General features: G+C 37.6%; 1 protein-coding gene across 2 annotated transcripts in view; it reads left to right on the top strand.

Annotated features, from left to right (window-relative positions):
* Nucleotides 1-26,581, top strand: part of ngfb (nerve growth factor b (beta polypeptide)) — a 122,749-nt gene that overhangs the window by 13,369 nt on the left and 82,799 nt on the right. The window contains exons 3-4 of one of the 2 annotated variants that reach the window (XM_085159177.1): nt 9,476-9,612; nt 16,431-26,521. In XM_085159177.1, the coding sequence (XP_085015303.1) occupies nt 16,442-17,050 (609 nt within the window). In that variant the 5' untranslated portion in view covers nt 9,476-9,612; nt 16,431-16,441 and the 3' untranslated portion in view covers nt 17,051-26,521. The other variant, XR_014874043.1, reaches the window with a different exon arrangement.

Here is a 26,581-nt window from a genome sequence, read left to right as displayed (position 1 = left end):
TATACCTGTATGCAAAAAATACACTGCACCCAAAATATTTCATAGTTCAGCAATACTGATCAATCTAATAAACTTAAACCTACTCCATCCTCCCTATTCTGGTATTTTAAAGACTAAGCAACCTAACTAATAGGCTTGCAAACTCCCAGCAAAAAAACAAAACAAAATAGGGAACCACCCTCCACCTCATGATGCTTAATTGATGTAATCAACTTTAATTTGATGCAGTGTGAAAAAAATGCCCAGAAATAAATTATTTTTCAAGAATAATTAAATAGATTCAACATCTTTCTTCAACAGAATTGCAGACTGCACAGATGGTAACTTCTCAAAGGAAAAAAGTAGTATAGCTTACTAGGGTATATTAGACTTAATAGTTACTATATTCAGTAATGGACTTCTATACATTTTACATCAGATTAAAACTTTGAGTGTAAGGTTCGGATAATTATTTATTAAAAGCTAGACATTTTAAATGAGAATAAGTAAGAAAAGTATGTCTTTGTGCCCCCCTTTTCCCTGTTAATGCCCTATCGGCCCACATGGCTAAACTTTGCTAGATCCGCCCCGGATCTAGCAAAGTTTAGCTAGCAAACTTGCAACGAGGCCACGTCGCAAGTTTTGTGAGGTGCTTTTTTGATATTTAATTAATATTTAATTATATATTTTTTTATTTCTCTCCGATATCCAATCCAGTAATTTACGTCAGTATCGGACCAATACGTAATATCGGATCGGTCCATCTCTAATTCACAATTTATAGTATTTTTTATTTTTAAGTTACATAGTCAGCTTTTGCCCCACATTTAGCAGATTAGCTAGTTAGCTAGGATCTGTGAGACACTGATGACATAATTTCTGTATGAAGAATAATGCAGCTCTATTTAGAGCAAGACATTTGAGTATGCTGGACAAATCCCTTAAATGAAAGAATAAATTACTAATGGTGACAACCATAATCTATATTCCTTTGGCAATAAAGTATTGGGAAATTACTGTTTTCCTTTACGAGTTAGTTTAGTTTGATTTTAAATGTTGTCCACAGTACCACTACATATTAAGCTTTTTTACAGCCACACCGTGGTTGAGGAAAGGAAACTTAACACATAAAACAAAACAATTGTAAAATCCTGGTAATTAAATGATTAATGCCCTTAGAGCTCCAAATTTTACCATGACTGCAATTTTAGTGAATTTTGAGTCTGAGGGTTAAAAGTCTGCACAAAGGCAGCTTCAACTGGTGAGCAGTTTTGCATGAATGACCACAGCAACATAATCAGCAGCATGTCATTCAAAGCCCATTGGTGGCTTTCAGATAAAGTCGCCTGCACCGCCTTTCCTCGTTGAATGAGCGCGTAAGAGGATCAGGTTACTAGAGAGACTGTGTGACTTTTACCATATGAATGAAGCAAGAGGTAGATTGTCCCTGGTCTGCAGCCTGGGTTGTGTGCCACCACAGGCTGCTTGTCAGTCAACCCAGAAAGGGTCCATTAAACTGACTCCATTAGAGCTAATGAGTTGTAGGTCAGTGGCTATGGGTGGCCTCTCCATTCATGAGTAACAAACCATATAAATGGCAGGCTTGCTGATTTCATTAATTCACACCACCAAGAGGAAGAAATATTGCCAGTGTTGCAGCAGAGCTTGCACAGTGTGTCATCAAGTAAAAGAGGAAGCAGAGTGCTCATTACCTCTGCACATCATTGTAGGTAAGGTAGGGCTGCAAGCATCATTAACTTTTATTATAAATTAATTTGAGATGTTAATCCCAGTTAATTGTTTAGAGGGTTTTTTTGCCTGTTTTGTTAAAGTAATTGTCCCCAAACACAAAGAATAAAAAGGACAAGGAGGAAATCATATGAATTTTCTGAATGAGTATTTTATATAGTTTATGTGAAGTAGCACATTACCTGCGTCCCAGATTAGTGCCAAGAGAAGTATATTCATCTCAGAGATGTAGGGCAAAAGGCAACAAATTCCACTGTACCATCTTGAAACCAGCACCAGGATTGAAACTTCTTGCAAGTAAGGCCAATAGCTTGGTAAACCTAACCACAAAAATGTTGTTTTTCAGAAATAATTGGAATAAATTAATGGAGAAAAAATACAAAGGTGAATTTTATATTAGTTCATGATATTGACTGACAAAATGACTTATCAGCAAATTTTGTACATGTCTGTATATTACTTTGCACATGCTGCTTTTAGTCGTTGCTGTAAATTCTAACATTATAGAACATGAAAAATGAACAGCAACAAGTTGCATTTCAGAAATGATGGTGCACATGCTTGAATGAAGCTTGGATATCCCACAGTATATTCTGATAAAGACTAGAGCTCTTCCCGAATCCCTGTGTAACCCCAACCAGCATACACAAAGCTCAGTATAGTAGAGAGTCAGTAGTGGCTAACCAGCTCCAAAACCTCATTAGACAAATAAGCACAAAGCAGCTATTATGAAAGTCTACAATCGGGAAATAAGAATATGGGGAAAACGAATGGGGTGTGAAGGTATGGTGGCAGCAACTGCATGGCCAAACCACAAATCACATCCAGCTATCCTGAGGGAATACAGTACCAGTAAAGTGAGGCAATTTTGCAGCTACCAAGCTCTGAATATTACACAAGCTGGGCCAGTGGTGTATTTTAGTCATAATTATATCACAGTAAAGTCCAATTTGAATGTGAAACAATAAAATTGAGCTTTTTGTTGGAACAACAGTGTGTACGGTAGATGAGACCAAAGTTGATTGGCTTAACCCATATGGAAAAGATATATATAAATCTTATAAAGTTTGTAGCTGTCTTGTGAGAAACTTTGAAAACAGATACAAGATCCCTAGAAAATTATATTAATGAAACTTGTATGTTTTGGATGCTTACTAAAACAATATATGAAAGTGGCCACTTTCATGAGTAAACCATATAAGCCTTATTTGATTCACTATAGGAAGTAGGCCACATCTGATGCAAGTCTTTTATAAGTTTTTTTCTATTTCTTTTCCATATGGGAAAGCCTGTAATTTTTTTTTCCAAATTAGAAGATTTTTCCAATGTTGTATAATTTTTAACGTGCCAATAAATTATCCTTTCAAGTGTCAAAAGTCTTAGCAAAAGTTCAAAAGTTAGCCTACTCAAAACTCTCTCTTAACAATAGCTGTACATATAAACATGGAAATACCAAAAACAACCAAAGAAAAAAATAATTAAGCTCAGCCACACAAAGAAATTAACTCTTCCAAATACTCATACATGTAGTATATGAGCAAAATACCCAAACATTAACAGCTCATAAGCTGTCAGCAGATCTTAGCAAATGGGCACACTTATTCAAGTTGAGTGAATCACAGCATTGGAAAGCTGATGAAACTTTAATAAGTTGCCAGCTTTGGGTCTTAAAAATATTTTCTAACTCCACGTCCTTTTTAAGGTCAGTGGCTGAAACAGGCATCCATTAAAGAGACATGACAGATGGTAGAACTAGCTTACACCTTGCAACCACTTTTTTATGTTCATCTTGTTGGTACCTGGTAGCTGCTTTGTTTCTTAGTGGCACAGGTTGAAGAAGGTGCTGGAAACAGACAGCATTTGCTGCAGATCCATGATGCAAATCTTTGTGCCACCACATCACAACTGTATTCCATGTGATTAAAATCTGACTGTGGAGGCCATTTGTAAACTCAGTCAGTGAACTCTGTCATAGTAAAGAATTCAGCTTTGTGACATGACATGTTATACTGTTTGAAGCAACCATCACAAGATACAGTGGTACACTGTGGTCACAAAGGGTAGTAGTGGGGTAGAAGTATGCAGTGAATCACAACCAACACCATGAACTGCTGATAAAATGTAGGATGGATCTTTCATGTTGTTTATGCCTAATTTAACCCTAGCTTTGAAAGTAGTAGAAATCAGGACTCAGTTTCCTGCTCTTTTCCTGCTCTCAGCTGCCGGGAGTTACAGCCAGTGTGGTCCTCTGGTGGTGTAGCCCATCTGTTTCAAGGTTCATTGGTGCAAGAGATGTTCCTCTGAATACCTCAGTTGTAACGACTGGTTATTTGAGATACTGCTCTGTTCATATCAGCTTGAAACAGTCTGGTCATGCTCCTTTGACATCTGACATCAACAAGGCATTTTCTGCCAGAGAACAGCCACACACTGGATACTTTCCCTTTTTAGGACCAGTCTCTGTAAACCCTAGAGATGGTTATGTGGGAAACTTTCAGCAGATTAGCAGTTTCTGAGAAACTCAGACCAGCCAGACCAGCATCTGGCACCAGCAACCATGCTATGTTTAAAGTCACTTAAACCATCTTTCTTCCCCATTTTGATGCTCAGTTTGATTGGCTCATTAGATGTTGCGGTAAGAGCAGTTGAACAGATGTACCAATAAAATAATGTAGCGGTGGTTTTAATAACTGAACCCCCCCGCAAGTCTTAATATCAATAGCGCACAGTCATTATTATACTGATCATTAAAGAGAGTAAAATTCTGATCTTAAAGTTTAATTTGATCACTTGGCTGTTCTCAAATATAAAAATTGTGAGATTGTTGGATTACTGAACTATAATGTGGTTTTATAGAAGCAGGGAGCATGAATCACTATGAAGGTTTTCGATGGTCCACGAGACCATCAATAACTCATCCATTTTTATCTTAATTGCTTAGGCATAATTTATAGTCCTATAAAAGTTATAGTACAATCAATGAACTTTTATTGATCCCAACCTTATAGCCTTAGAGCAGCAAAAATACATATGAGACCAGATAGGGTAATACATATGAACACTACTTATAAGAAGCATTAAAAAAAATTTCAATGCATTTAAAATGTAAACTTAGATGAAGTTTAAATTTTAAACTTATTCTACTATTGTCCCAAATTTAAACTTAGATTAAGTTTAAATTTTAATGACTAAATGTACTTAGTCTCCCAAAATCTGGTAAAAAAGAAATCATTACAATTTATAAGTTTTTTTTATTGCCATTTCCTTCAATTTTGCCCTAAACAAAATTGGAAAGGACAGATACTTTTGCTCATTTGTTTTCTCAGTTTTTATATCATGAATTCGTTCTGTGCCTCTTTCGCTCACTTAGTCCCTGCTACTTAAAATATGGAGCGTAAGTAAGATTTATTTAGAGCTTTTTCACAGTTATAAAGTCATAAAATGTTATACAATAAAACAAAGAAGACTAGAGAGGCAAAAATCATCATCTTTAATAACATCAAAAAGTTGTGAAAATGAAAGGAGCACAAACATAAAAGTGGAGTTATCCTCCCTTCATGATTTATATGTTTCAGCTATTTCTCTTTTATATGGCATGGATGGTAAAACTTCCGAAATAAGGACACACCTGTTTAACTTTACTCATAACTCCTCCTGATGCATTTCGGGAATTAAAATATCCTTCAGCCGAGATCCATTTCTAGTTCACCGCCACAGGACAGAGTGAAGAGGAGACGATGAGAAATGAGAAAGGCCATACCATTTTGGGATCATGCTCATGCAGACTCAGTGAGTGTTTTACTGATGATACAAACATCCTGATCATTCCTGTGGTATTTCATCGGATATGGTCTGGGAAGTATTCAGGCTTTTCCAGGAGGCTCCAGTCAAATTAAAGCCAATGTAACAGAGCACATTATCCAATTGAGAGCGTCTAGTTTATTCAACAGTAAAGTGTGCCAAGAAATACCATTTTCTTTACTGTGTTAACATCAAACAGACGGGGCAATTTTATTCCACTCAGTCATCGGGCAGTGATGAGTCAACACAAATCCACATCTTTCCCGTATAGCCATGTGCCGCTGTTACCCATCTGCTTCAAGTCTCAATAAGTAGAGCGATGTGCAATGCCCCAGCGCACACTAATGTGTACAGTTGTGTCAGATGCATATTTATAGCCCACCTAGTAACTTGAACGGATGTCACGTTCACTTTTCACATCTGGCTGCATGTTATTTTTTAACAGGTCAGTAGCTGTAAATGTGTGTGTCACTGACCCAAATTCAGATCCTCAAAATAATTCACATTTGTTTTCTGCTAACATGATCACAATCTTTTTGGATATGCTCAACTACACTGTTAAACAGAATTGACCTTAATAACTCGAATCCATTATTGTTAAGCACAATTACATTTTGCCATTTTCACAAAAATCTGCTGAAACAACGACCTTTATTCACTCATTAAACGCAGCATAAGCCAATCATTTATGTCTTTTAATACATAAATTATAATTTTTAATTCATTCATTCATTATCAGTTAATAATTACTGTATTATTTTTTAATAACCAAAGCATTTGCATGTAATATGCATCTGTAGTTGTGGAATGCAATTGTAAAATTTTTTTAAAAAATAATAATATTTCTAGAATAATATTTTAAACATCTGTGTCTGTGCATTAGACCTGTGAAAGACTGACGACCCATCCAGGGCGTGCTCGCTTTGTCGCTTAAATCACCTGTAATTCTGAACTGGATAAAAGGTTAAAAAAATGAATGGGCATTTCTTTATTAGCTGGCCCCCTGCCTCCTGTCATTTTGCAAAAGGACCTTGGGGCAAAGCAAGTTCATTAAAGATTTACACTTATTTTATTCAAGTCATGGCAGACTTGTAGTCAAGACCACCTAAACCAAGACCAAGACAATACCAAGACCAGAGGGTATCGAGACCAAGACAAGAACAAGATAGACCGAGTCAAGACCAAGACAACGTAGAGACGAGACCAAGACCAAGACAAAAAAGTCTTTAAACTGCAGCCAGATGCTGCTTCATTTACGGGTGTCAGGCATATTAATGTTTTTGCAATGCACTCGCAGAGCCCTCCTCACCGCTGTCTACTGTCACTCACTTACTGAGAGGACAGACGCACACTCCACTTGACTGTCGCGTCTCTCACCCTCTCTGTTTTTTCCATAATGATATTATCCTATATCCTCGCATGTGATTGGCTACAATCTGCGCTAAGGATATAACTGACGATATAATTGACGCGAGACAACATACTTTACATCTCCACAACTGTATTAGTGCAAAAAATAAATAAATCCATCAATGTATTTTCACTTAAACAAGCAGCTGTTTTTTTATGCAAATTCCTTGCTGACAGTTTAACCAAAAGGTATTTCCAGTGGAAATTGGCTGACATATCCTGAGCATAACCATGTATAATATCCACAAAACTTAAAAAGAGGTTATACACACACAATATGGTAATATAATGTAAAATAATGTTGCACAGTACGTATCACTCCGCAAGGCTCCTGACTACAATAGCCATAATGCTCCAACAATCCATCAAGTGGTGCGGGTTTGTAGCTTAGCAAAGTCGTACTAAAACATTTTTTGACAGATTTTCGAGCGCCGTGTACGACATAAAATTGATTCGAGGTCAGTAAGCACAACCAGAATTCATACATAAGGAGCACTGGATTATAAGGGGCACTGTTGATTTTTCAGAAAATCAAAGGATTTTAAGAGCGACTTATTTTCCGAAAAACACGGTAATAACCACGGCCCACTTGCGTGCTCTATCAAAAATAGTGCTTTGTTTTGTATTTGACAGATGAAAGCCAAACCAGTTCCACACCACTGAAGTTGCAGCATTTTTACAAACCAATTCTGATTCGTCTGTTTCATCCTCTTTCGCCCTTCTCATTCTCTGTCACCGGCACGCTTTTTCTGCCATGTATGTATGAAAACAAAGGCACTGCAAATGCGCATTTTACCCATATTCTATCGCGATATTTCATTTTCTTATCATTACCTAACATTATACCGGCATTACCGTGAACGGCATGAACAATGGCCTACTTGAACAAAGGACTGGTTGATTTATAGTTTTCGCTTTTACATGGATATACATTTATATACTACTCTTATATAGTATTGTTAAGTATCTTGAAACTTAAAGTTTATCCAATTCAACACAAGAATAGGCACTATTATTAAAATTCATAGCAGCAGTCTACTGCACACATATAGACCTTTTAGAAACTGACCAATGTATCCTTTGGAAGCCAAAGTCCAAAATGATGTTTTCAGGGAATTACTGACAATAGAAGAAAAATTGTGAATTAAACAGACCTTTTGCATCTGTCTGGATTTTTGTTAGATTGTTCAAAACCTAATTTTAGTTAACTTAATTTGCTGTTTTTAAAACTTCTTTTCTGAAGGAGAAAACCTCAAACTGCAGGAGATTTCATATATCAAAAGTTAATTTCCATGAATAGAAATGTTATTTACTGTTATCTATTGTTGGTATGACAATGAAGTCAATGTTGTCTTCATTGGGAGGGTATTTATGTTTTCATGTTGTTTATGTCAAATTCTGACATTACCAAAACATAATTTTATAACTTTATTGTCTAGTTTTATTGAGCACAGCTTTTTTCTCCACAGCTTTCTTCCAGTACTGGCACCTGGTGCGTAGCACTGTAGTCTTCAATGTAGTCTGCAGAGTGCATGTAGCAGCATTTGAGACCATAACACAAAAATCACAAAAGCAGGCTTCCTGTTTCTAAAAAGACCACATGCTGCTGTTACAGGGTCACAAGTTGAATTGACAGGTGGAGACCAGCTCTTTTGAGATGCTGAACAGTTCCTGTGCTGCTGCAGAATCTGCACAGGAGCACGCCACAGTAATTTTGATTAACAGCCCATTTACTTCTGTTTATATAAGCTGCTTACATTTCTGTCATTTTGCACACGTGCCATATCTTACTGTTTTTAACTTGCTCAACATGATTTAAAAGCATAGCTTAAAATGAAAACACGTTTACAATTAAGTTTCGGGACACAGTGTTTTCTGGAATGAGCTCTTAAATATTTTCTCCTTGGCAGGTTTAATATTAGAACCCACGAGTACAGTAATATGGCAACAGGAACAAATGTTCTGCGTCTGGTTAGTGTGATGGATGATCAAGCTCAAACGCCTTTCATCACTGCACAAAAATGAATTGTGGCTGTCTGTACCAAATCAAATCAATAATAAAATGCAGTGATAAAATAGAGCGAGACGAGACGAGACAGTAAAACTGATGTTTTCATTTATCACAATGGCTTAGAGTGTCTAAATATTCTGTTATGCACTCATATGCTGTACAAAATACCAAATTCCATAGTGATCTGGTTCTGACTTGCTCGTAAATATTCATTCAAGTTTAAATGTTTGAGGATATCTGTCTGAAGGTACACAACTGTTTAAGTCTAGAAAATCTGTCAAAGCTCATGTGTCCAAGAATTCAGACAAATGTTATTGTGTTAACGTTAAACACGCCATTTCCACCCCCTGGAATAATGTACATGATGGAGGTCTGCTTCTTGTTTCAATATGTTTCAGTATGTAACGATGTGGTGAGAGGGGAAAAACACATTAATGTTCTCTTCCCTTATTTGTCTTGCAAAGAATGTGTTTACAGTGGGTTTACGAGCTGGCTAAGACAATTTCTCCACTTGTCTGTCAACAGGATTGAAGAGGCAGAGGTGTGCTGGATGGCAGCCACAGCCAGGCCTCATGGCAGGAGGTGCCCATAACACACAGAACTCTAATCACATCCTCTAGGAGCCACAGAGGTGGTACAGTTCACGTGGATACACTGAAAAGGTATATATATATATATATATATTAGGGGTGCAACGATACACAAAATTCACGGTTCGGTTCGGTTCGATACTTTGGTGTCACGGTTCGATATTTTTTCGATACAAAAAAAATGTTCATGCCTTTTTATTAATTTGTCATTTATTAAATTTTCACGGCACATTCTGCACCACATCTCTGTGCGTTCATCATTTGTTTGAAGCCAGCTCACCTCCTGCAACCACTTTTCAGAGAATACGCGCTTCTTTTGTGGTTCGGACTCCTTCTGACATTTCTTTGGAGGTGGAGGAACATCACAGTAACTGCTTAAAGGAGCTTCTTCGACATCTTTAAGAGTTCTAAACAAATGTCTGTCCTCCTGAAAATCTTATGTACGCAAACACGCGTTGCAACTTCTTATCTTGTGCGGGTTTTTATTTTGACAGCGAATGCGCACCTGCGGACCACTTATGTGCAGCCCTGGTTATTTAGCTCGTCATATTGCAGCCACAGAAATTCTTTTGTCCATGAAACCATAAAGCTGCACTTTCTTTTTTCCTTATAGTCTGATTTGTCATAACCTTTCCGTTTTGTGGTAAGCTTTTCTTTGGCTGTCACTTCTTCACGCTGACCTGTCTTATTTGGCTCAGCAGAACTAAAATATATATCCTGCTGCTTTTACACACGCACTAACATAACGCTCAGCGATTCTCTGCGCGATCAACCTCTCACATGTTTAAGCTGCGGGAGATTTCACTTGTCATGTTTGCATAGTAAGCTAACGATTGATAAGACGATGTCAGAGGAATTGGTGCGCAAATTATCATCACTCACCAATCAGTACTGTCGCTCTCTATACACAGTTCACGCGATTGCAAAGTGAAAGCAAAAAACAAGCGCAAATTCAAACGCGATTTCAGTATGTCACATATTGACAGTGGCCGATGCCAATGACATAATTACCCAGCTACATTTCCAAAAGAATGCAAAAGCATTGACATATATTTTTCCTTCCTAGGATAGGCCGACGGGCAGGGCAGAGATAGATTTTGGTAGCCCGACTGGAAAAAAGCCCCGTCGGGCTAGCGATTTTGCGAGCCCTGTATCTGATTGAGGAATCACTCATCTTTGGAAAAGAGAGTTTATTATGGAGAAATGTCTCTTTCCAAAATAAAAGCTATACTATACGCTTCTTCTGGGCTATATTCTCAGCAGCATATTAAACATATCAGGTCCCCATAAGGAGAATCGTGTGCTAACGGCTGTCTAAATGACTCGGGTAAAGTTTGTAGCATGCTGCTTGTTGTTTTTCTCTGCTTCCACTTGTCTTTGCACTAGGATGATGTCGGAGTAAATGTGCAGTCATATTGGTTGTGTTCCCACTAGTGCTGTCAGCGTAAATCTGAAATGACATTAACGTCACAACACGGCAAATCTCCGTTAACGAGCTACCGCGGATCACCTCATGAGTGGGGCTGGAAGACGTCAACACATTAACGAGCTAACTGCGCTAACACACTAGTTCCCACCAATTGAGCATTGCTGGCACATCCAACATACTGTTTTACTTTTGTCCATGACAGGCTTACCTTCAGGGTCATACATCACATGAAAACCAAAATAGTTCCAAACGCCAGATCTGAATGAGGGTGGGGGAGGTTCAATTTGCCATGTTGCAACTAGCCTAGCTTCTGTCTCGCTAGCTTGCCCTGCGCTCAGTGAATCTGTGTTCGACTACTCCGCCTAGGCTGCACTGTCGAGCGCAGATCCACTGAGCGCTCAACACAGACAGCATCATCAGAAGGAAAGTTGATAAAATAAATTAAAAATGTTGTATCGTTCGATACATATGCGTACCGAACCGAAAGCACTGTATCGAACGGTTCGATATCGATACGAGTATCGTTGCACCCCTAATATATATATATATATATATATATATATATATATGTAAATGCAAACAAGTCTCGAAACAGGTCAGTTTTTTTCATGTGTTTGTCTTGTTTTGTTGTAGATGTCTGTTGTAGATAATACATATGTAAAGCTAGCAACACTGTGCTTATTCAGCATGGCTGTGTTCACACTGCAGTCCTCAGTGTTTGTTTGTTTTTTGTTTGTTTTTTTCACATTATCCATTCAGTGCTGCTAATATCAGATTCCAGTGTAAACTGGTCACTGGCCTGAACTGACCTGCATGCGCCGAAAAACAATAACAAAGGCGTCACTCACATTTGCTCTTGCACAGAAGTAAATATGGAGACCAGTAAAGCCAGTGTTTACATTTTCATTTAAACGTTGATGCGCAGAAAAAGCTGGAAAATATGTAACCAGATGTCAAAGAGAGATTGTGGTTTTTAGATTATTTTAATTATGGCTTGTGTGGTAGCAACAGCTGCTACTTCTAGACCTGTAGGTTTATAGTGCTGTCAAAAGTTTTTGTCCCATTTCTGTTTGTTTTTTTTAATTTCTTTTTTGTGTGCATATGTGCCACACGTACATATTATAATATTAAACACATTTTAATATTAGACAATAACCAAAGTATAAAAAATAGAAAAACATAAATAGAAGATATGAATGGGGTTAAATACTAAATCATCTGGAGGCATTAGATTAGGCATTTTACAATATTGGTGCACCGGTTTCTTTGTTTGTTTCACTCAGCTCTGAAATTTCTTTTTTAAGCTTATCAGCACTTATTTTCCTCCGTTATTCCCCCGGTTCCAAAAATCTGAAACATTACAAAAAATTGACTCTGCTCAATTTCAATGTGCCAATAAGCCATGTCACACATTGGGTACATTTGAGCCATTAATGTGTTGACGAAAAGAGAACATAGACACCGCATTGTTGCTGGTCTTTCACTTTTCTTTTTACTAAAAGCAATGCTGCTCCTGGGAAGATATTGTTCCCATCTTAAGTTTTTTCCTTGTTAATTTAATCTGTGTGATGTTTGCTATGCTGTGCTATAAAGTGATCTTCCTCTGTCCCCTAAAGTAATCTAAATTGGCACTTAAAGGCAGAAAAAAAAGAGGTGTGGCATATCTTCACTGCCTTTGTCTGTTTATTTCCAACAATGATGCAGTAATGATTTTGTCATGTCAAAATGTTGCACCAGGTATTAATAACTTGAACTAGACAGACCTTAAAAAACCTATAATATTTTAGTTCTAGCTCACATTATGTATTGTTGCACAGGCTATGGTTTTTCTTTTGATTTGTTTTGCCAACAATTTTAATCCACAAGTGCTCACCCTGCTACCTGAGGCAAACACAGCGTGTAATAAGCCTGCCCAACAGAGCCTGCTATTGTAGCTATCACAGGTGTTAACATGCCTGTGATTCCTGTTGTATTAAATGAAAGAACACAGCCTGTCAACTAAATTAAGCCATTAAACACAGATGTTCTGTTCTGTGTTTTGTGGTGAGTCATGACACGATGAAAATAAAATGATATCAAACACGTCACAATAATGTCAATTATATATTTCCCTACGTAATGTCACGCCTACTCTGATGGGTAATTTTGTTTTTTTGGGTATGCTATTCTTTCATTTTCCACCATTTAATTCAGCTCTGTTTCTGTCTAGTTTTCCTTTTTTTAATAAACAGTACTGTGTACATTTTTTGGACAATTTAGATCAGGGGTGGGCAATTCCAGGACTCGAGGGTCCTGCAGGTTTTAGATCTCACCTTGGGTCAACACACCTGAATCACATGATTAGTTCGTTACCAGGCCTCTGGAGAACTTCAGGACATGTTGAGGAGCTAATTTAGCCATTTGCCCACCCCTGATTTAGATCAACGGTGTCCAAGTCCAGACCTCAAGGGCCAATGTCCTGCAGGTTTTAAATGTGTCCTTGATGCAACACAGCTGATTTAAATGATTAAATTACCTCTTCAACATGTCCTAAAGTTCTCCAGAGGCCTGGTAACAAACTAATCATGTGATTCAGGTGTGTTGACCCAGGGTGATATGTAAAACCTGCAGGAGGAGACACAAATCCAGCCTCTGGGAGTCACAAGCTAATGCTAGTCCCAAGTCCACACAAATAGAAATGTCAGGAAGAGCATCCGGCACAAAGTCTGTCCCGAATAAACATGTGTATCTATCCACTGTGGTGATCTCTTGGGAATTAAAGAAGCAGACAGTACAAAATATGGGATTTATAATCTCTCCAACTAGTCCTTCAACCCAAGTCAAATAACCCGTATCAACGGATTAGTCTTACTGAATGGGGCAAATAAAGCAAGTACTTTTCACATCAGTTAAGTTTCATTTCAACTTGAAAGAAGAGTATCAGGTTTACAAAAATAAAAACAGGTTTTTGAGTGGTCATACTCTAGAACAGTGTTTCCCACACACATATTTCACATTAGAAAAATCACACGACATATCACCAACAAAAATGATAATTTAGTAAGGATGGTGCAGGAATTTCCTCTTATTTTCTTAGTCTTAATCACAAGTATCCATAAAGGTTTCCTCTTTCCTCATTGATCACTGGACCTGGCAGTAGCTTGTGACTCCCAGAGGCTGGATTTGTGTCTCCTCCCAGTATACCTTTTTTGCTTTATTCTGACCACTACTCACACTAGCACCTTCATCTGGGTTGGAATTTTCTCCAGGACCCAGGTCAGACGGACTACTTTTTCCTTTCAAATATTTACCTTTTGCTACTCCATGCTGAGTTATCTCACTTGCAGCATGACTAAGTAATTTTTTATTAGTCTTCTTCGGTTATAAAGGCAGTTGGTAACCCATTAAATTGGAGCAAGATGTTGTACTGTCCTCTGGTGGAAGAGAATTTAATTGTTCTTCCCGTTACTCACACCGGTCGCTTGGTGTACCAGTCAGGTGAAACCAAATAATCTTCCACACCACACCTGATCATTTCTCATGGCACACCTATGTGCCATAAGAATGGTTGGAAAACACTGCTTTTAGGAGACACTGAATGAGGGTTTGACCAAGGAAATGAACTGCAGTAAACAAACAACAGTCTTCTATATTAAAGTCTGGCATTTTATTGACCCATTCACCCATTCCTCAACCTTAACTGTCATTCATTCAGTTCTGTGCACCCCATCATCTGACTTTCTCACTTCATAACTGCCGCAGCCACTAAAGTGCACTGCTATCACTGGGAAGAAACAAGCAAACAAACAAACAAACAAGGCTTATGGGTTGTATTATACACATTATAAAACATGGATGTAGTCCCCATGACATAGCCCAACATTTTTAGACATAGAAGTTTCTATGTTATGCCAAGGTTTAAGCCACATTGTTTATGTCACCATTTTTGAAAGAACATGTGCAGTGCTAAATCATCAACTATCACAATGAAGGTAGGTTACCAAGTAACATCAATAAGATGAATAGATACATATCTCCTAAATAGTGTTATGTAACAGAAACCATAAAACATTTTAAATGAAGCACAAACTTCTTAAGATTGTCTCTGTAACACAGCAAGCCATAAAACTAGTCGCATACCTACATCTACAGTATATGCCACCAACAGTACAAACACTTCAGACAGGAGCAGCTCAGAAACTCAAATTAGTAGAAACCAGAAAATGAGTGGCTATAACTTCTAAATAAAAGTGGCCACACACCTACTTCCAATATTCAGTTTGATCAATTATGAAAATCATCCACCATACAATTTATAAAGGAGGAAATTCTCCATCCTAACTTTACAAGAAAATGCCAGTGTTGTAGTGGTCTTAAATAGTTTAGAATTAAGATTAAAAACCTCTAAGACCTTTATGGATACTTACTATGAAATTCCTGGGCTATCCTTACTCACCATTGCTTAATATCCACAATTCACATGTTATCAATTTAAAAAATCTATCACATCCTGTGTGAAATAAAAGACAGGGAATACAACAGTGTGCGTGACTCATAGCCTTAGCCTGCTGCAGTGATCACTGGGACGATAAATGGTGTACACATGAAGTAACTCCAGAGAATGTCTTCAGGCAGCCACAGACTGTTAAGAGAGTTCACTGTCATCTTGTGGATGTAATTGAGTCAGTAATTTTTTTATATTATTGCTAAATTAGATATGAAACATTGTACTGCTTTCTGTTTACATGTATAAATCAGCTCAGGGACTCTGCAGCCTCGGCAGCAGCTGCCTAATCAGGATTTGCAGACTCCACCCTTAGCAATGCCAAACACAGACTTTTAATAAATAGTGCATGTAAAAACTGTTAACGGTAAGTCATCACACTTAATGTCAGGAAAGATGTTTGGGGTTTCTTCTGCTTTAAACAAGAGCTCCAGCATGCACGTACATAAAGGGAATCTCACAGTTCAACATGCTGAGGATTGAATAAGTGCATGTGGAGATTAATACTGCATTGTAAAAAAAAAAATAAAAAAATTAAAATTCACTATTATTATCTAGGTAAGCAAAAGAACATTCACATAATTTTAAAACTGCAAAATTATACATGTTAATTGCATACAATATAAAATTCTACAACATTCTGCACCTCCTCACAGCTCTAAAGAACATTATAGCATTTTTCATTGTTTTTGTTTTCAAACCTCCACCTGTCACGGCTTCAGGAAGCCTATAAGCAGTGATATAATACGTATGGTGAGCACAACAATAACGCGTTAACTGCTAAAGAACCACTTATTTCCGTCAGGAGTTACTGGATACCAAAAAGAAAACAAGAGAAAGGGACTATCACTTGGAAACATCCTATACATATTAATGTTGATGTTACTTCATGTCTGCTGAAGAAGTCTATGTTTCATATGTGATGTTTCATATCCGCTGTAACATCTATGCGTTTTTCGTTCTTATTGACACCCTCAGGTCGTGTGCCCATGAGGTCGTCCATGCTGGTCCTGTTCCTCTTCTTAAGTGCCCAGGCTGTGGCCGCAACCAGAGGGGACTTGTACACCACCACCACAGCGGCACAGGAAAACACTCCAAGTGACAACCCAGACTCTATCCCGGTTGTCGATCCCAAACTCTTCACCAAGCGCCACTACCTCTCACCCAGAGTGCTTTTTAGCTCTCAGCCCCCTGATGCAGAGCCATCGGGGTCACAGGGTGCTGGTAGAAGGACCCGAAGGCAAGCAGGGCAGCCTCAACACCGCGGGATGTACTCAGTATGTGAGAGTATTAGTGTCTGGGTGGTCAACAAGACCAAAGCCACGGACACCTTAGGCAGAGAGGTGACAGTCCTCCCAGACGTGAAAATCAACAATGTCAACATGAAGCAGTACTTCTTCGAGACGACATGTCATAGCCCTCGATCAGGCAGCTCAGGCTGTTTAGGAATTGATGCGAGACACTGGAACTCCTACTGTACTAATTCACACACTTTTGTGCGAGCGCTGACTTCATTCCAGAACCTGGTGGCGTGGAGGCACATACGCATTAACGTGGCCTGTGTGTGCGTGCTCAGTCGCAAGTCCTGGCGGCAATGAAGACTTACGACACACGCACACAGATTCACAAACCCAAATGCAGTACATATACAGACAAGCTAACAGGCAGGCCGAAGTGACTTTTTTCACGTAATTTATCACCAAAAACTTCTCAACCTCTGCACAAAGTAAATTATTAGTATATGTCAAAGTATCAAGACTGCATGTATACACACCAGACCTGGGTCAAAGAGTATCTGCAGCTGGTTTTGTGTTTTGGTTGTTTGCTTTGGGGTTTGTTTTTTTTAACTGTTTGAAGTCCCACGCTACAGGGGGTGTAGCTGTGCCGGTATCTATTTTAGCTGTGGTTTATATCAGACTCAGCTTATGGAAATTCAATACGCAGCTACGTGCTCAGTTTGACAAGTGTGCGTGCTCTGGATTTATCATAACTTTTAAGCATCACACTGAAAAATGTTCTAAAATACAGACAGGAAATATTTTTATATACATATACACTAGGGGTGCAACGATACTCGTATCGATATTGAACCGTTTGATACAGTGCTTTCGGTTCGGTATGCATATGTATCAACAATACAAAATTTTTAATTTATTTTATCAACTTTCCTTCTGACGATGCTGTCTGTGTTGAGCTCTCAGTGGATCTGCGCTTGACAGTGTAGCCTAGGCGGAGTAGTCAAACGCAGATTCACTGAGGTCAGGGCAAGCTAGCGAGACAGAAGTTAAGCTCCTTGCAACATGGCAAATTGAACCTCCCCCACCCTTATTCAGATCTGGCGTTTGGAACTATTTTGGTTTTCATGTGAAGTATGACCCTGAAGGTAAGCGTGTTATGGACAAAAGTAAAACAGTATGTTGGATGTGTCACGCGATGCTCAATTACATGGGTGGGAACTAGTGTGTTAGCAGGTTAGCTCGTTAACGTGTTGGCCGTCCAGCCCCACGCACAGGGCGATCTGCGGTAGCTCGTTAACAGAGACTTGCCATGTTGTGGCCTTAATGTCATTTCAGATTAACGCTGACAGCACTAGTGGGAACACAACAAATATGACTGCACATTTACTCCGACATCATCCTAGTGCAAAGACAAGTGGAAGCAGACAAAAACAACAAGCAGCATGCTACAAACTTTACCCGAGTCATTTAGACAGCCGTTAGCACGTGATTCTCCTTATGGGGACCTGATATGTTTAACCACTTAAGCCCCATGCCCCGGTACAGGGGCAAAAAGGAGGAGATCACGTCATATAAACCATTTCTACAACCACCAAACACACCGAAAACAAGCCATGATTAAACGAGCAGTACGTAAATGCACAGAAGTCTGCTAAACAAACAAAACCGAACCAGAAATTCTTCAGACTTCCTGTAACCGGCTAAAGATGGGCTGGTTAGCTTCCAGAGCTATCACTGACTCCACACACCAAGTTTCACCACGATCAGACCAAAATTCACTGAATGAGCCACAAAAGAAGACCACAAAAACACACAGCAGCGCAAATGAGCTAAGACAGAAATTGGCTTACCTTCCTGATTTCCTCTGTTATTTTCGCTGGTAGCCGGTAGCCACGTGATTAACAGTAGTTGCCATGCCTACCTAGCCCGGGTCAGTGCAGTTTTCCATCAACAACCTCCATTTTAGACCCACCTACAGACACGTGACTGAACAGACGCCACATGCAGTAAATTTGGGCCCACGTGGGTTTTGGCATTACAACGTCTGATTGGTTGACGTGACATGAACATGGCATTGTCACTGTGAATCTATTGGCTCAAACATTAAAAAGAGGTGTCAATCACGCAAATTGACCAAAAGAAACCAAAGTTACAGCCCCTCGGAGTTTAAAGGGCCAGAGGCCAATTAAACGCCCTATATGCGCTGCAGAAAAGGGCCGTTGCCATGTAAATGTGTGGTTAATTCTTCAAAAATATATATTTTAAAAAAGCATGTTTAGGCCTGTTAATAAAATTTATTAATTTCTGCTCTTTAATGCCTAAAAAAATCAACTGGCATGGTGTCCAATTGTGTGCCAAAATTGGACATTTTTGTACAACGTCTGGATATTCATGTATTGACAGTGCTGTAATTTTTCACTGTTTCACTTTAGAAACATAAATCTTTGCACAGATGATGTTTATATGTTGGTTAATGGATTTCTGGAACCAAATGTAATCTGAGGCATATTTTTCAAAGGGTTATATGCTAAAAATTTAAAAAAAAAATTAGGGGAGGATAAAAGCTACTTACTTTTTCTGTGTTCCAGTCTCAGTAACTTTGACACAGTAATATCTGATTCACTATTTACACCTCTGATGAAATTTCCCAAGTGTTAGCTTTATTTTGATACCAAGATTGTAAGGACAGAGTTTGTAATTGCAGAGAAATAATCAATTAAATTTGGGCATTACATTTTCGAGCAGGAAGCTCAGAAACCCCCTTGGGGCTTAAGAGGTTAATATGCTGCTGAGAATATACCCCAGAAGAAGTGTATAGTATAGCTTTTATTTTGGAAAGAGCCATTTCTCTGTAATAAACTCTCTTTTCCAAAGATGAGTGATTCCTCAATCAGATATTAATTTTTTTTTATTACTTTGTTGTTTCAGCAACATTAAATTTAAAAACTGTACTTTTGAGCTAAAATATATATTTATAATTTTAATAAATAACAAACTAAAAAGGAATGAACATTTTTTTTGTATCGAAAAAATATCGAACCGTGACACCAAAGTATCGAACCGAACCGAACAGTGAATTTTGTGTATCGTTGCACCCCTAATATACACATATTGCATACATTCATGGGTCATGTTTGCTATACTAAGTGCACAACTGTTTCCTCTGTGGCTCATTCCAACCATTTCCTCTCTGTTTTCAGCATTGCTGTATCTGATGTTTCAAGCACAAACGTGCATCTTTTAAATGCCGAAGGCTTGGAAGGAATTTGTTGGTGTAAAGATTCTCCAAATTATAAAATTATATTCTATTATACACTTATTGTGTTTGATGTATCCAACCAGTAATGTAAAAGTGGCAAAGCCATGCTCCAAATGAGTGAATTTATTGAATTTTTGTAGCATCATTTTCCAGCGTTGCATAGTCCCGAAAAGTCATCTCATAAGCGCATAAATTTTCCAAAGGAGAAAACAGTGAGAAGGGAGGTCTGATGTGCATACTACCTGACTATACACCTAAATAGTCCACAAAAATAAACTAAACATGGAAACAAACTAATTAAAACATTAGGAAAAAGTAGTAGCTTAGTGTAATAAAACATGGCCTCAATAGCATTTCCCCCCTCTTACTCTATGGAAACTTTTTAGCTCCATACATTTACAAAGGTAAATAGGAGGCGTAATAAATATTTATCATCCAGGAGCAACAATCAAATGCCAGGATGCCATAATGACAGGAAATGGAAACAAACCAAACTGCAGACGGGAGGTAAATTTGCTGATTCAGTGCAATTCAAATGGAGAACATTTTATAGTGTATAAAAAAGCATGAAAGATTAATTCTGTTTCATTGCGTTAAGGCAGAGCATACAGGTACAAGCAGATGATCTTTTGCTTTTATACTTTACTTTCAAATGATCACTTATACCACATCTACAAATACAGACCCAAAATGCAGCAGAACCACAACTAAATGGCACCTTTACATGATGAATGATGATTATAAGATCTGCTCCAAACATCCATATGTCATTCAGACTCTGAAAATGGTAATTAAGGAAACTGGTTTCAGCTGTCTGACTTTCCTTGATTACTAACTGCTCAACAAAGAATTTAGAAATACCTCTGAAACAATATGCTGTGTGTGTCTGATCATTGTAGTCTAGTATCGCTTTTGATAAATACAAATATTGCTCATATAATTCTCTTTTATTTTGATGCAGATGAAATTGCTATCTTAGTGCTTAAGGCCTGAACTGAACTTGTGTTGCTGCACTAGTTTATATATAGCTGTTATGAACGGATCTCCCAACCCAAACTCCTCTAATGTAACTGCGCTATGACATTAGTTTGACACTTGAAGATATTAAAGGCAGAAATATGTCCTTTACTTATATATTGATTTTTTCTTATGTTGGACAGCTATTCGGTAAATGCAAAAGGTTTCATTCAACATTTTAAAGCTGCAGCTTTTACAGACACAGACCTTGGGTTTAAAAGACCATGTGATTTGGTTGCAGAAAGCACAGGCTTAAACCTGCCTTAACCTTAAACTGCAGCTCAGCTTATGACAGAGTAGCAGCCTCTAGGACTTTTGGCACAACAACACAGTCAAGCTTCTTTTCTGCCAGTCATTATACTGTCATGCAGCCCACTTACTGAAGAAGACTAAATCAATCCACAACTTTGCAAATACAATTTGACCCAGGCCTGATAAAACCAAAAGTGTTTTTTTAATAAATGTTGTTGTTGATATTGTTATTTATTAAACATTTACAAACATGCACTGTGTGCTTTCTGTAGTGTTCTGGGAAGCTTGCTGCTTCCTTCAGCAAAAAGGAAAGCCCTGACAGAAGTGAAAAAAAGAGAATTCCCATATGGCTTTGTTTTACCGCCATTCTTTTTTTTTTTTTTTTTTTGGCTTTGCTTTGTGTTTTTCTCTTGCTATCATTCTACAGTGCATATGAAACAAAACTGCAAAGACAAACACAGGCCAAAAATGATTGATAATACAATACCTTTCCAGTGATATTTCAGTGTTCTCAGCGAACACAAAATTATTCTCCAGGCAGTATCGATTGGGATTTTTGTAGGCTTGCAGCCTAATTTTGTGTCCCATCTGGTATCTGAGGTGTCTGATATGATTGAGCGAACATGGAACTAATGTAGAAATGCAAACAAAAAACAGACAAGGCTGTATTCCTGGAAACCTTGAGTTTTAAGATAAAGCAACAGGGCTCAGCTGCTAAAAAGAATGCAACACTTCCCCCTAGAGGTCAAGACGGAAACATGAAATATTTCCTAAAAATAATACTTTCACAAATAAAAACGTGACTCCTAACATGTTGGATTTGACAGATATTAGACTCCGCTCAGGCAATAAATTGTAGCTAGTTCCCCACGTTTCATACACTACCTCCACAAACTAAAAGCAGCACTGATGCTCACTTAAATGAACAAAATAGGACAAATATTAATTTGATTTTGTTATAGATCGTTTTTCCGTGGTTTCTAAGAAAATTGGTTTTTTGTTGTTGTTGTATTTTTTAATCGCGTTAGAAAAAGCCATACGTTACCACATGTCAGACGTCAGTCTGCATGTCCATGCGCATGCCTCGTGTTTAGTTCAGGGCCCATGCTAAACCCTCGGAAAAAGTAGCGCTTCTTTGTTTTGAACATGTTTACTTCATTATATTGAGCGACGCGATATTGACGCGAGTCCCCAAGCTGCTGTCCTGTGGCAAGGGGAGAACAGTCAATATGGCTGATATGAAATGGAAAAATACTGTGTATGTGTAACTAAAATGTATGAAATAAAAAAAAAAATCAGTAAAAAATGACACCCACGTCTTCCAGAAGGTGTAATTTAATGACCTATTGTTACTTAATACATTCATAACGTTTTTTTGTCTTAAAATTAGTCCTGAACACAAGAAAATAATGTTGTTATTATTGAGCCTTTTATTTTTGTTGTTGGTTATTTCCGGATATCGTGTTTTAGGATGGATTAAGTTATGAATGTACTAACTAACAAGGTACCTGAGCTTACATAATTTCATAGATATAATTGTGTAGTATGACGCAGTAATCCTACCTTGCTAAGATACTGAAATTTGTTTGAAAGTTCCAGTAAAAGTAAAGGCTGAATAAAATTTAAAATGTATAAATTGTTCATATCAACTAATAGATTTATAATTTAAGATCCATTCAAAGTGAGCATTGTGGCAAGGATAAAGATAACTGCATAAAGACCGAAACAAAGTGGCCTCTTTCATAAGTAGTGTCTGCAAACCACAGCTGAGAGACTTGATATTACGAGCTCTGTCCACTGGATGGAGACAATGAAACGCATTGCGTGGGGGTGTAGTGTTTTCTCTTACTCTAGTGGTGCACATTAGGGGTATGGAAATGTACTTAACTATTTTGGGTGACATTGTTTATATACATTGCAAAGGAACTAAAGATAACTGTATTTTGCTATATTCGTCAGTTATTTGTTTTAACTAAAGTTGTCTTTTGAAAATTTCAGTAACTGGCCATTTTTCTGATTAGAGGTTTAGCACGGCCTGTTCAAAGAAAAAATATAAAGTGAGGTTTGACTGCACTTCACCTCTGGTGTCTCTTGGCTCATAGGATGACTCATACTTGCACCGTATGGAGATCAGGTTACATTTTTGCACCTCATTTGCATATCAAGCACAGTAGAAGAGGGTGAGGAGGTAAGGACAGTGTGTCGGTGGAGGGATAATGGGATTATGGCTCCATTATACCCTGAGGATATCGTTTCAGTTTGGATGCACTTCCGCAGTGATAATTACAGTCCTGAATTCATGACAGGACTGGGTAACCGAACTGATATCGGGTTAACACACATCCAGTCCAATGATCTTATTCTGGGTCACATGGAAACTATTAATCATTTGTAATTCAAGTGTGTACAATGCCATCTCTTTATCTCTATAAAAAAAGGAGAACTGCTGTCATTGTCATACTTTTTTCCTTGTGTTTGTTGAGTCCTGTTTGATTTTTTTTTTTTTTTTTTTTTTTTTTTTGAGAGAGAGAAAGAAAGAAAATAGAGGTGGTAGGCAGTGATGTGATGTGTCTCATGATCCACCCATGCTGATTCTCACTGATACTCTGGCAGACATACAGGGAGGGTCGCTGTTTCCCTCCCACATCACTGCAACAAACAAAGGCACTACAAACAAGACACGCTTGCATGTCACAAAGCGTGTGACCCCGAGATGACCTCCCTCCGTCCTGCAAAGAAGACACAGAAGAGTACTGGCAAATCTCCATACACACTCTTCATTCACAGGAATCAGCTTTCATTATTATTAATATGATATATTATATTATATTATATTAATATGGTCTTCATGTTTTAAGCACTGACCTATGAAAGATGTTCACTCTGACTTTGTTTTTAGGAAATGTTCATTTATTCTCAGACTCATTCTATTTAAGGGTGAAAAAGACAGCATCAACTAAGGTGTCTTAGTATGTGTCATAAGAAGAGCTTCATTGTGCTTTGGTGTTGATTCTCTAAGCCCCACATCTGGCTGGATTATTCCAAATTATATTCCTTCATTTTAGGTGTTTTGAAGATGTTAGTGGAAAACTCTGCCCAGTGTGCTGCTACAAAATCTTTGCTTTTAACAACAACAACAACAACAATAATAATGATGATAATAATAATAATAATAATAATAATTAAACTTTTACTTATAGTAAATGTAACATAACCTTTTAAGTAAAATTACAGCCTGTGGTTAAATTATAGGGGGACATGGGAGTAGATATTTGTATGTAGGATGTACATCCATATGCAACGTTACTAAGAGTAAACAAAATTAAGAGTAAGAGTAAGATTTTACATTTTAGCTGATAAAATATTAAAACTATTTTCTTTCTTAAAATTCTGTCTATAATACACATATAACAATGATGCAGAACTAAAAAAAATGTTTAATTGTGTTTTTTTGTTGCTTTGTTTTGTCAAAGCCACAGGGAGCCACTGGAGATTAGTAAAAGATATGTATGTCACTCCGAAGCTGAAGGTTTTCAATCACTGGTCCAGGCCAAGAGGGCAGTCCTAAAGTCTCACATAATGATCCTGACAGCATAACTAAACCCTCTGTAGGGGTCAAGCATTTTAACCCATCTGTATTTTAGTACATTAACTTTATCTCAGGCCAAAAGAAATTTGTCTTTTGTCACACTAATTCTGAGATCATGTACAGACTATATAACACATTTGATGTTTATTATGTTAGTTTACCATGAGGCTGAATGTCATTACTTTCGCATGTGTTTAGCCAAAGTACAATAAAAACATGTCAATGCTGCTGCTGATGATCATTTTGGTTATTGGTATGTTGTTGTAAATTAACAAAAAAAAACAACAACACTTAGACACATAAGCAAAGATTAAAAATGTATTATTGTTTAAAAGCACTGCAAAATTAAAAAGAATATATTCAAATATTTGAATTTAACAAAGAAAGTAAGTAAGAAAAGAAGAAAGCTTAAAAACATTACATACAAAAATTTTGGTTATTAAGAGAAAAGCAAATGAATGGTTGAATGTAGGACCAGGATGGGTGATACGCACAAAGTGAAAGCATTAGTAGGTTTACAGTAAATAAAGTCCAGACTTGCCTCATAGTTTGTGTTTTTTCTTGTCTTCCTGCATTCTCCATTTTCTCTCCTCTTTCTCCTCACTCACAAACAGTCACAGCAGATGACAGCGTTTGCCCGAGCCATCTGATAGAGGTTCCTTCCTGTTAAAATGGAGTTTCTCCTTCCCATCTTCACCTAATGGTTGTTCCATCTTATATTATAGGTTCTTTTTCTGTAATAAAACTGAATACTACTCAGGGCACAAACGTCCATTTACTGAGATGGATAATGATTATCTTCTTTTTAACATTGTCAGTGGTAGTATTTGGGTATGCAAGTCTAAAGAGGAATCATGAATGGCACACTCAAAATTAAACGTGTTGTTAAGAGTGTTCCATATTTTCAAATGTATTCTCGAGAACTGTCTACTACTTAGTCTTACACCTAACTAGTCATGAAAGATTACATACTGGACATAGCTTTTAAAATTACAAAGCTTAATTTTTCTATTTATAGACTGTGCACCTGCTACATTTGTATCTAATTTAAAGTCGAAACTATTGCCCATTTTCAAACATGTCTTATTCTTTTTTTTACCGCCAAACCTTTTGTAATATGCCGTCCTAGCAAGAAGAACAGGTCTACATAAGAGATCAGATAATAACATCTCCAAAATCCTGCCTATGTCTCTGCTGATCTTATTTTAACTATCAGGTCACTGTGTTGTAGGTGCACACAAGAAGCTATTTTCACACAAACAGGGATATCAGTGACTGGCAGAGGACAATGTTAAAAGTGTCTCCATGATAAATTCTTGTCCAACATCTAATGTAAAGGTCACACACATAAGTAGTGGAATCCAAAGTGTCATACTGTCACACTGATATAATTTTCATGTAATGCAAGACTATGCCAAGATGTGCAGTAGCTCCTCAAGACTTTACTAACCTGAAGTTTAAATCTACCATATTCACTTCAAAGTAGAACTTAAAATAAATACTGCAAACAGATGTTTTTGTTTCACCAGTTATACATGTATTGTTGTGTAAGTCGGTATTCCGTCATGATTACAAAAGAATTCGTTTTACTTGCAAAAAATATGATCAACCATGTTGTAAGAAATATTATCTTCATAACAATGCTGGCTAACCCATACCACCGGCTTTCCCCTCATTTATTTATTTTAAGCCCAAATCATTGGTGCCGAACACACAAATGAACCCCTCTCTCTGCTCTCGCTGGCAGACCTCTTGGTGTCTCTCTCGGGGATCC

The sequence above is a fragment of the Neolamprologus multifasciatus genome, chromosome 5 (genome assembly GCF_963576455.1).
Source record: "Neolamprologus multifasciatus chromosome 5, fNeoMul1.2, whole genome shotgun sequence".
NCBI classification, from domain to species: Eukaryota; Metazoa; Chordata; class Actinopteri; order Cichliformes; family Cichlidae; genus Neolamprologus; species Neolamprologus multifasciatus.
The sequence above is the reverse complement of the archived record's forward strand: the minus strand, read 5'-3'. Positions and strand labels throughout refer to the sequence as shown.